We start from the raw sequence: 11,551 nt of genomic DNA, 5'->3' as shown, positions 1-11,551 counted from the left end.
TCCGTCAGCATCTGTTTAAAAGCTGTGTCCCACAACTCAAACACTTCAGTTCAGCTAATCAACAAAAGTCAGATTTATAACATTTAGCAATTCTAATATATTTAACAATCCTCTGTCTTTTAGATTTCTCTATTTTCAGAGATTACTCCAGAATATGTGTAGTATTAGTGTGATATGTGTCAGATCCAGGAGCTGCAGTGAGATGCAGATGATTCTCTCTCGTACAGATGATCAATCAGTCGATGAGCTCTGATCCACAGGAGACGGACGGACTCTATAGATTAAGACAGGGAAATGTGAAATAAAGTAAATATTTTAATAGTAATTAACATCAAATATTTTAAAACTGCAGTGCATGCTGGGAACTTGTGCAGTTTTTCCTCAGTAAAATCGTTTGTTCAGATGACTCGGTTTGAAAAGTTCAGGTCACACTAACTACAGTCTGACTCCTGAGCACTCTTTGTACATTTGTTAGTATAACTTTCTAAAGTTGTATGTTTACAGAGTGTTAGTTGCTGTGGAGAATCACTGCGGTCGATGGCTGCTGTAATTATTCATACGGTGATATGAGTTATGTTTCTGAGAGATGCTCTGACTCTGTGTGATCAGATGAAAACTAGGACTTTCTTTATAAATGAGATCTCCTTCTAGAAGCTGTGTGCTGTAGATTCAGTGCACCTGGGGGCGCTGTTGAGCCGTGTGTGTGTGTGTGTGTGTGTGTGTGTGTGTCTCTGAGTCTCTCTCTCTCTCTCTCTCTCTGTGTGTGTGTGTGTGTGTCTCTTAGTCTCTCTCTCTCTCTCTGTGTGTGTGTGTGTGTGTGCGTGTGTGTGTGTGTCTCTGAGTCTCTCTCCCTCTCTCTCTCTCTCTCTGTGCGTGTGTGTGTGTGTCTCTGAGTCTCTCTCTCTCTCTCTGTGTGTGTGTGTGTGTGTCTCTGAGTCTCTCTCTCTCTCTCTCTCTGTGTGTGTGTGTTCAGTCAGGTGCCGCTGCTGGTGCAGATCCAGCAGAAGTGGAGGAAGGTGTATGCGGGTGAGTGTCAGGGGCCCGGGGTCCGCACAGACTTCGAGATGGTGCACCTGCGTAAGGCTCCTGGTCAGTACACACACCTGTCGGGGCTGCTGGACATCTTCAAGAACAAGATCGTGAGTCTCTGCTCGCAGTCCGTCTCCAAGAGAACATGCGGCTCGTGTGCAGTGTTGAGATTTTCATTATAATGTTACAGTTCCTGTCCATAAAACAGCTTGTGATTTAATTACTTTTGATGCCTCAACCCCTGATTTAAAGTTCAATAATAGAAAAATAACTAAATGTATATTCATAATTGTATTATTCATGAGCTCATGACAGATGAAGTCACCCGTGCAGCAGGTAAGCTAGGAATATGAAACGCTTTCATTCAGGGAATGGAAATATTGCTGTTATGTTCAGTCAGGAGATAAGATGATCTGAACACTGATGTGTAAGACGTGGCATTACTTTACTCTGGCATTACATGGCTTGCCCAACTTCATACTTCTGATCCTAATAAATATTTTATAAAATCTTTTTAGAAAATAAAACAAGTTATATTATTTCTTTTGATAAAACATTATAGTATACTTTTCTATAAAAGGTATCTGACATTATCAAGAATAATTTTTCTGAAACCGTTTAACTTTGAGCTCTTGTCATATTTTATTACCATTTTCTAAACTGTAATTAATAAACTGTGATATAATCTGTGAAATGTTGAGGATTTCCTTTTGACTGTATAAACCAATTACTTGGTAATTAAAACTCAAAAGCATTTACAGGTTTATTTGATATTGAATATCTATAATAATTTATCACAGAAAGCTGCATTTGGGAAGTTGTTGTTAGTTTTTTTTTCTGGTGAAATGTATATTAATAAGTGATGATAAGTGCATAATGTGTGTCTTATGTTGTGTTGTGTTGACAGGGCTGCCCACTGACACCACTGCCACCCATCAGCATCTCCATCCGCTTCACCTTCGTCCTGCAGGACGGCCAGCAGTGCTCATGGCCACAGCAGCCTCCAGGTGCGTCTGTCCTCAATATAATTCTCAGCCTCTGTCCATTACTCACCAGATCCTTAGTTTCCTTTACCTGATCCTCAGTCCATCACTCACCTGTTTCCCTTACCTGAGTCTCGGTCAATCACCCACTTGAGCTTCGGTCCATCTCCTTTCTTGAGCCTTGGTGCATCTCTCTCTTGAGCTTCGGTCCATCTCTCTCTTGAGCCTCAGTCCATCACCCGTCTGAGCCTCGGTTCATTCACCGGCCTGAGCCTCGGTCCATCTCTCTCTTGAGCCGCGGTCCATCTCTCTCTTCAATCTCTTGAGCCTCTATCCATCACACACCTGAGCCTCGCTCCATCACCCGCCTCAGCCCCGGTCCATCACCCGCCTCAGCCTCGGTCCATCACCCGCCTCAGCCTCGGCCCATCACTCGCCTCAGCCTCGGTCCATCACTCTCTTGAGCCTCAGTCCATCACATGCTTGAGCCTCGGTCCATCACATGCCTGAGCCTCGGTCCATAACTCGCCTGAGCCTCAGCCCATCACTCCCTTGGGCCTCGGTCCATCACTCTCTTGAGCCTCGGTCCATCAACCGCCTGGGCCTCGGTCCATCAATCTCTTGAGCCTCAGTCCATCACCCGCCTGAGCCTCGGTCCATCTCTCTCTTGGGCCTCGGTCCATCACTCGCCTGAGCCTCGGTCCATCAATCTCCTGAGCCTCGGTCCATCACATGCCTGAGCCTCGGTCCATCACTCTCTTGGGGCTTGGTCCATCACACGCCTGAGCCTCGGTCCATCACCCGCCTGGGCCTCGGTCCATCACCCGCCTGGGCCTCGGTCCATCACCCGCCTGGGCCTCGGTCCATCACCCGCCTGGGCCTCGGTCCATCACTTTCTTGGGCCTCGGTCCATCACCCGCCTGAGCCTCGGTCCGTCACCCGCCTGAGCCTGAGTCCGTCACCCGCCTGAGCCTCGGTCCATCACTTTCTTGGGCCTCGGTCCATCACTCTCTTGAGCCTCAGTCCATTACCCGCCTGAGCCTCGGTCCGTCAATCTCTTGAGCCTCGGTCCATCAATCTCTTGAGCCTCGGTCCATCACCCGCCTGAGCCTCGGTCCGTCACCCGCCTGAGCCTCGGTCCGTCACCCGCCTGAGCCTGAGTCCGTCACCCGCCTGAGCCTCGGTCCATCACCCGCCTGAGCCTCGGTCCATCACCCGCCTGAGCCTCGGTCCATCACCCGCCTGAGCCTCGGTCCATCACCCGCCTGAGCCTCGGTCCATCACTTTCTTGGGCCTCGGTCCATCACTCACCTGAGCCTCGGTCCATCACTCTCTTGGGCCTCGGTCCATCACTCTCTTGAGCCTCGGTCCATCACTCTCTTGAGCCTCGGTCCATCTCTCTCTTTAGCCTCGGTCCATCACCCGCCTGAGCATCGGTCCATCACCCGCCTGAGCCTCGGTCCATCACCCGCCTGAGCATCGGTCCATCACCCGCCTGAGCCTCGGTCCATCACCCGCCTGAGCCTCGGTCCATCACCAACCTGAGCCTCGGTCCATCACCCGTCTGAGCCTCGGTCCATCACCCGCCTGAGCCTCGGTCCATCACCCGCCTGAGCCTCGGTCCATCACCCGCCTGAGCCTCGGTCCATCACCCGCCTGAGCCTCGGTCCATCACCCGCCTGAGCCTCGGTCCATCACCCGCCTGAGCCTCGGTCCATCACCCGCCTGAGCCTCGGTCCATCACCCGCCTGAGCCTCGGTCATCAATCTCTTGAGCCTCGGTCCATCACATGCCTGAGCCTCGCTCCATCACCCGCCTGAGCCTCGGTCCATCACCCGCCTGAGCCTCGGTCATCAATCTCTTGAGCCTCGGTCCATCACATGCCTGAGCCTCGGTCCATCACCCGCCTGAGCCTCGGTCCATCACTCTCTTGGGGCTTGGTCCATCACACGCCTGAGCCTCAGTCCATTACCCGCCTGAGCCTCGGTCCGTCAATCTCTTGAGCCTCGGTCCATCAATCTCTTGAGCCTCGGTCCATCACCCGCCTGAGCCTCGGTCCGTCACCCGCCTGAGCCTCGGTCCGTCACCCGCCTGAGCCTCGGTCCGTCACCCGCCTGAGCCTCGGTCCATCACCCGCCTGAGCCTCGGTCCATCACCCGCCTGAGCCTCGGTCCATCACCCGCCTGAGCCTCGGTCCATCACTTTCTTGGGCCTCGGTCCATCACTTTCTTGGGCCTCGGTCCATCACTCTCTTGGGCCTCGGTCCATCACTCTCTTGAGCCTCGGTCCATCTCTCTCTTTAGCCTCGGTCCATCACCCGCCTGAGCCTCAATCCATCACCCGCCTCAGCCTCGGTCCATCACCCGCCTGAGCATCGGTCCATCACCCGCCTGAGCCTCGGTCCATCACCCGCCTGAGCCTCGGTCCATCACCCGCCTGAGCCTCGGTCCATCACCCGCCTGAGCCTCGGTCCATCACTTTCTTGGGCCTCGGTCCATCACTTTCTTGGGCCTCGGTCCATCACTCTCTTGGGCCTCGGTCCATCACTCTCTTGAGCCTCGGTCCATCTCTCTCTTTAGCCTCGGTCCATCACCCGCCTGAGCCTCAATCCATCACCCGCCTCAGCCTCGGTCTATCACCCGCCTCAGCCTCGGTCCATCACCCGCCTGAGCCTCGGTCCATCACCCGCCTGAGCCTCGGTCCATCACCCGCCTGAGCCTCGGTCCATCACCCGCCTGAGCCTCGGTCCATCACCCGCCTGAGCCTCGGTCCGCCACCGGCCTGAGCCTCGGTCCGTCACCCGCCTGAGCCTCGGTCCGTCACCCGCCTGAGCCTCGGTCCGTCACCCGCCTGAGCCTCGGTCCGTCACCCGCCTGAGCCTCGGTCCTTCAACCGCCTGAACCTCGGTCCATTACTCGCCTGAACCTCGGTCCATCACTCTCTTGGGCCTCGGTCCATCACCCGTCTGAGCCTCGGTCCATCACCCGCCTGGGCCTCGGTCCATCACCCGCCTGGGCCTCGGTCCATCACTTTCTTGGGCCTCGGTCCATCACCCGCCTGAGCCTCGGTCCATCACTTTCTTGGGCCTCGGTCCATCACTCTCTTGAGCCTCAGTCCGTCAATCTCTTGAGCCTCGGTCCATCAATCTCTTGAGCCTCGGTCCATCACCCGCCTGAGCCTCAGTCCGTCACCCGCCTGAGCCTCAGTCCGTCACCCGCCTGAGCCTCGGTCCATCACCCGCCTGAGCCTCGTTCCATCACCCGCCTGAGCCTCGGTCCATCACCCGCCTGAGCCTCGGTCCATCACCCGCCTGAGCCTCGGTCCATCACTCTCTTGGGCCTCGGTCCATCACTCTCTTGAGACTCTGTCCGTCAATCTCTTTAGCCTCTGTCCATCACCCGCCTGAGCCTCGGTCCATCACCCGCCTGAGCCTCGGTCCATCACTTTCTTGGGCCTCTGTCCATCACTCTCTTGGGCCTCGGTCCATCACTCTCTTGAGACTCGGTCCGTCAATCTCTTTAGCCTCTGTCCATCACCCGCCTGAGCCTCGGTCCATCACCCGCCTGAGCCTCGGTCCATCACCCGCCTGAGCCTCGGTCCATCAATCTCTTGAGCCTCGGTCCATCACCCGCCTGAGCCTCGGTCCATCACCCGCCTGAGCCTCGGTCCATCACTTTCTTGGGCCTCGGTCCATCACTTTCTTGGGCCTCGGTCCATCACTCTCTTGGGCCTCGGTCCATCACTCTCTTGAGCCTCGGTCCGTCACTCTCTTGAGCCTCGGTCCGTCAATCTCTTTAGCCTCGGTCCATCACCCGCCTGAGCCTCGTCCATCACCTGAGCCTCTGTCTATCACTATCTCCTGAGCCTTGTCCCTCACTCTCTCCTGACCCTCGGACCAACACTCACATGAGCCTCAGGAGATAATTATATATATAATATAAAATAGAAGAAAATAATTATAGAAATGTTATGCATGTTAAAGGGGTCTTAATGAGCTCTTTTAGGGGTTATTGGGGGTGTACTAGAACAGGCTCTCATACTATGTTGTTAAAAAAAAAACATTATTTTTCACATATTTTATAATATTACAACAGCTCTCTCCCCAGTCTGCCATGAAAGGCTCGAATAGTTCCTGTATAAAATGAAGGCCCGCCTTCTGAAATACAAAATGTGCTGTGATTGGTTAGCTGGGCCAGTGTGTGTTGTGATTAGGACCACTCAGCGCCTGGTTGGGAAATGCCTTAGCTGCCTGCCAGCTTCAGTGTAAAATTGTGATGATTTCGGCTCACATTTAACAACAATTCACTATCTCAACAAATTCAAATACTTCATGAGACATAATAAAATAATACCACTTTTTTAGTGAATTCTTGGTCTTCTGGTAAGTATGTTCATGTACTGTACATGTAATCAATACTTGGTAGGAGCTCCTTTTACTTTAATTACTGCCTCAGTTCGGCTTGGCATGGCTCTGCTGAGGTGGGCTGGAAGCCCACTGGAAGCTATAGCACTTTTTTTTGGTAAAATTAATAAAGGTAATTTTGGAAGTTTTTAAAAATATCTTTTGGAAGTTGTTTTAAAATGTTTCTATGCAAGTTAGACTCATCTCAAACGTAAGACACTCAGACTTAGACATTAGAGATCATGAATGTATCGTGTTTCCTCCAGTTTATTTCCTTTGTCTGGTCTTGAGAAGGTCTCAAAGTCTCAGCCTGCAGTCATTAGTAACACAGATATGTGTGTAGCAATAGACAACAATACACTGTATGGGTCGAAATTATTAATTTCTCTTCTATGCCAAAAATCATTAGGATATTAAGTAAAGATCATATTCCATGAAGCTTCTTTGTAAATGTATCAGAACTTAATGTTTGATTAGTAATATGCATTGCTAAGAACTTCATTTGAACAACTTTAAAGATGATTTTCTCAATATTTAGATTTGTTTTGCTCCCTCAGATTCCAGATTTTCAAATAGTTGTATCTCAGACAAATATCGTCCTCCAAACATGGACTTATTTGTTCAGCTTTCAGATTGTTTAAAGAGCTTAATTTCGAGAAATTGACCCCTATCACTGGTTTTGTGCTCCAGTGTCCCAAATCTGTTTCGGAGTCACTGTGCCGGCTGTTTCCCGTTTCCTCTTTATGTCCTGCCATTCATCGCATTATTACTGTGTTTCTGTGGTGATCTGACCTGTTTCGCAGCGAGTGTGCAGGTTTTATTTGATACACTAGTGAATATCTCTCTGTGTGTGCGGATCAGAACATCTCTGTCAATATCTGGCTCCTCAGCACATTCTCCGCTCTGACTGTTTACCTCTGTATTAAGAAGCTGTTGACACAGGCAGATCATAATATTCCACGTATATCCTGAGTTGATTAACTTCTATATTACTTTTATCATGAATGAAAGTCAGAGTTAATATGACAGGAAGGCTGTGTTGTTTCAGACTTCGATGCGCTCCTCGCTGGAGAGGTGGGCGGCGTGGAGTTCGGAAAACTTCCCTTCGGAGCGTGTGAAGATCCCATCAGGTGAAGGTCATGCCGGCAATTAATCCTCAGAAATCACATTTACCTGAAGTAAAATAAACTTTATCTCCATCTACTAAAATAAGTCAAATAAAAATTAATAAAAACTGTATTGACATATACAAAAATATGAAACTACTAAATCTGACAGAAAAAAGGCACAACAAAATTAATAAACTTTAATGAAAATTCAAATGAAACTTTAATAATATAACAGAATATTAATAAAAACTATTAAAGGATCTTGATTATGCTAAAATAACTTGAATATGTTATAGTCAGCAGCTAAAATAATAAAAATTGTACCTGTGTCCGAATTCTGTATGTATGGAGCTCAGTGTGTATTATTATAGCATTCCAGTAAAGGTCAGGTTACAGTAGTGAATCATTACTGTGAGATCCTGCCTTATAGAAATATCTGCCTGCTGTCCAGTAGGTGGCGCTGACATCACTATGACATCACTTCCTGTCTGAAGCTCTACAGATGCACACTTTAATAACTTCTGACCGATCGTCTGACCTGAATTTAGACTCGATGAAAGCTGCAGTTTGAGCAGTTTCTGACAGAAATCAGGGGCTGATTGTGTAAACTGCTTAGACTAGTCTTAAAATAGTCTTTTTCCCTTCAAGACTGGTCTTAAATTTGTCAGTTGGTCTAACCCTAATCTGGAAAGTAAGACTAGTTACCACTTGATCTTAAAATAGTGCAACTGTAGTGATTAAAGAGTCTCGTTCAGCTCACAAAAACACACATGAATCATCTTCTCAGATATAGTCAGATATAGTCTCAGTTATATCTCTCTCTCTCCGCTCTTTCAGCGAACTTCATCTGGCAACCACCTGGCCGAACCTGACGGAGGGAATCGTGGTGGATAACGATGTTTACTCGTGAGCTCACACACACACTCACACTCACACACACACACTTGTCTGGTCAGCTATCCTTGTGGGGACTCTCCATAGGTGTAATGGTTTTTATACTGTACAGACCGTATTTTCTATCGCCCTTCACCAACCCTACCCCTAAACCTAACCCTCACAGGAAATTTTCTGCATTTTTAGATTTTCAAGAAACTTCATTCTGTGTAATTTATTAGCTTGTTTACCCGTGGGGACCTCAATTTAGGTCCCCACCGTGACACGAGTCCCCATGAGTCTGTGTGTATTCAGGTTTAAGTCCCCACCAGAATAGAAAAACAAGTACACACACACACACACACACAGAGAGACACACACACTCACACACACACACTCACGCATACACACAGAGACACTCACGCACACACACAGAGACACACACACACACACACACAGAGACACACACACACACACACACAGAGAGACACACACACACTCACACACACACACAGAGACACTCACACACACACACACACACAGAGACATACACACACACAATCACAGACACACACAGACGCGCACACACACACACACACAGAGACACACACACACACACACACAGAGACACACACACAGACACAGACGTGCACACACACACACACACACACACAGAGGCACACACACACACACAGACACAGACGCGCACACACACACACACACACACAGAGACACACACACCCACACCGCACTGTTGTGAAAGAGACATTTAGTTCTCCTCGGATGATGAAAATAGAGCGGCGCTCTGATGGCACATATATAGGACTGAGTAATTCATGAATATGCATGAAGCACGAGCTCCATGTTTCGTCAGCTCCTGAGGAACCTGTCACCCTTCCTGATTCTTCACAGCTCCAGAGAGGAGCGCATCGCTGCATTATTTGACGCCTTTAGTGCAGAGCTGCTCGCCACATTAACACTCGCTGCTGTTTGCTGATCGTCAGCGAGAGCTGGAGTGATCTGAAGTGTTCTCCAGCAAACACTCACACTGACGTGATTCAACAGCTCCGCTGAAGCACTAATCACACTCTTCATTTAGCTTTTGGTTATTCTGCAAAAAACAAACAAAACACTTCAGCCTTTATCGTTAGAAACGTATGAATGCATCACCCTAGTAAAACAAGTAATGCATTCATTTAAGACTAAGTATATTTCAAACCTGTTAACATATTCAGTGTCACATCGCTCGAGACTTACTGATACAACAATTATAATTAAACTTTATATGGAGTGCTGCTTGTGCACAGTGCATATTTCTTAATATTAATCCTGAAATGTGTTTCAATGTGTTAATAAAGCATTGATGAGGATTGGACGATCTTTGAATTAGAGCCCGAATGACAAGGGTTTTTTGGGGGCCGATGCCAATATTAAAGTAAAGACAAATACTGATATATCAGCTGATATTCTTTACGTGTAGGTTATATTATTGTATAATATAAGAATATAAGTATGTGTGTATATATATATATGTATATGTATATGTCATTCTAAAAAAATTAGCATATTGTGATAAAGTTCATTATTTTCCATAATGTAATGATAAAAATTAAACTTTCATATATATTAGACTCATTGCACACCAACTGAAATATTTCAGGTCTTTTATTGTTTTAATACTGATGATTTTGGCATACAGCTCATGAAAACCCCAAATTCCTATCTCAAAAAATTAGCATATTTCATCCGACCAATAAAAGAAAAGTGTTTTTAATACAAAGTAAACCTTCAAATAATTATGTTCAGTTATGCACTCAATACTTGGTCGGGAATCCTGCAGAAATGACAGCTTCAGTGCGGCGTGGCATGGAGGCAATCAGCCTGTGGCACTGCTGAGGTGTTATGGAGGCCCAGGATGCTTCGATAGCGGCCTTAAGCTCATCCAGAGTGTTGGGTCTGGCGTCTCTCAACTTTCTCTTCACAATATCCCACAGATTCACTATGGGGTTCAGGTCAGGAGAGTTGGCAGGCCAATAGAGCACAGTAATACCATGGTCAGTAAACCATTTACCAGTGGTTTTGGCACTGTGAGCAGGTGCAGGTCGTGCTGAAAAACGAAATCTTCATCTCCATAAAGCTTTTCAGCAGATGGAAGCATGAAGTGCTCCAAATTCTCCTGATAGCTAGCTGCATTGACCCTGCCCTTGATAAAACACAGTGGGCCAACAACTCTCACAGTGGTTCCCCAAACTCTGTGTTGTGTATGGTCTGGTAATCAAATGAACATGCAGAACAGTTGAAGCACTACAGTCTCCTGCAGAAAGATAATAACTTTCAGTCTGTTTGGTTACTGACCGTCATGATGAACTACACTATATCAGTGACTCTACTATCAATAATATCAGTCTCTCAATGCACAGTACTTAAAGTGTTCCTGAAGTATACTCTCAACAGCTCCACTTCGGCACAGTCAGATATACTGAAGTGTAGTTGGACGAAAGCACTATAGCTGCACGATTAACGTGCCAATTCCAATTTAGCAGACTTATTAATTACTACAGATTTCAGCTATACTTGGTATGCAATAAATGCATTTTGGATATATAAGGTTTTTACTAGAGCATCACTTGTGAAACATTATAATGCCTCTATCCAGTACACAGAAAGGGTTTAAGTGAAGTTTGACCGTGATTTTCTTGTTTTACTCTTGTTTTCCGTCACAGATATCAATGATATTAGCTCTTGTTTGTTGCTAAGCAGATCAAAACTAAGTCAGAAACACTGGATTCAAAGTGATTCTCTATATAACCTCATTGGCAGATATTACTAACTCGCTTCATATTGATGCATTTAAAACAAGACTTAATATCTGTGTCCATGAGATGGTTTAAGGTGTTTGTATATTTGTACTGGATAAGACACAATAGTGAGGAAGAGCAGCATGTTCTGCAGTGTTCACCACGGCTCTCAGCTCGTCTAACGCTGGAGGATGTTTGTTTGACTCCAGCTCTGTGTCTGTGTGGTTTGTCAGGGATCTGGATCCTCTTCAGGCTCCTCACTGGTCGGTTCGCGTGCGGAAAGCAGACAATCCGCAGTGTTTGCTGGGTAAGAGCGGACGAGAACACAAACACAGACTCTCACTGAACGATAGTGAT

The 11,551-nt window shown here is 47.5% G+C and overlaps 2 protein-coding genes across 8 annotated transcripts in view; both read left to right on the top strand.

The window, feature by feature from the left end:
• Nucleotides 1-11,551, top strand: part of LOC113109177 (NACHT, LRR and PYD domains-containing protein 3-like) — a 1,077,877-nt gene that overhangs the window by 227,052 nt on the left and 839,274 nt on the right. The window lies entirely within an intron of this gene.
• Nucleotides 1-11,551, top strand: part of rab3gap1 (RAB3 GTPase activating protein subunit 1) — a 48,593-nt gene that overhangs the window by 2,780 nt on the left and 34,262 nt on the right. For both annotated transcript variants that reach the window (XM_026272819.1, XM_026272820.1), the window contains exons 7-11: nt 974-1,139; nt 1,937-2,036; nt 7,463-7,544; nt 8,361-8,429; nt 11,428-11,501. In XM_026272819.1, coding sequence (XP_026128604.1) covers nt 974-1,139; nt 1,937-2,036; nt 7,463-7,544; nt 8,361-8,429; nt 11,428-11,501 — 491 coding nt within the window. The remainder of the gene's footprint in view (nt 1-973; nt 1,140-1,936; nt 2,037-7,462; nt 7,545-8,360; nt 8,430-11,427; nt 11,502-11,551) is intronic.

This window comes from Carassius auratus, chromosome 9, assembly GCF_003368295.1.
Source record: "Carassius auratus strain Wakin chromosome 9, ASM336829v1, whole genome shotgun sequence".
Classification (NCBI taxonomy): Eukaryota; Metazoa; Chordata; class Actinopteri; order Cypriniformes; family Cyprinidae; genus Carassius; species Carassius auratus.
This window is presented reverse-complemented; position numbering and strand designations above follow the sequence as displayed.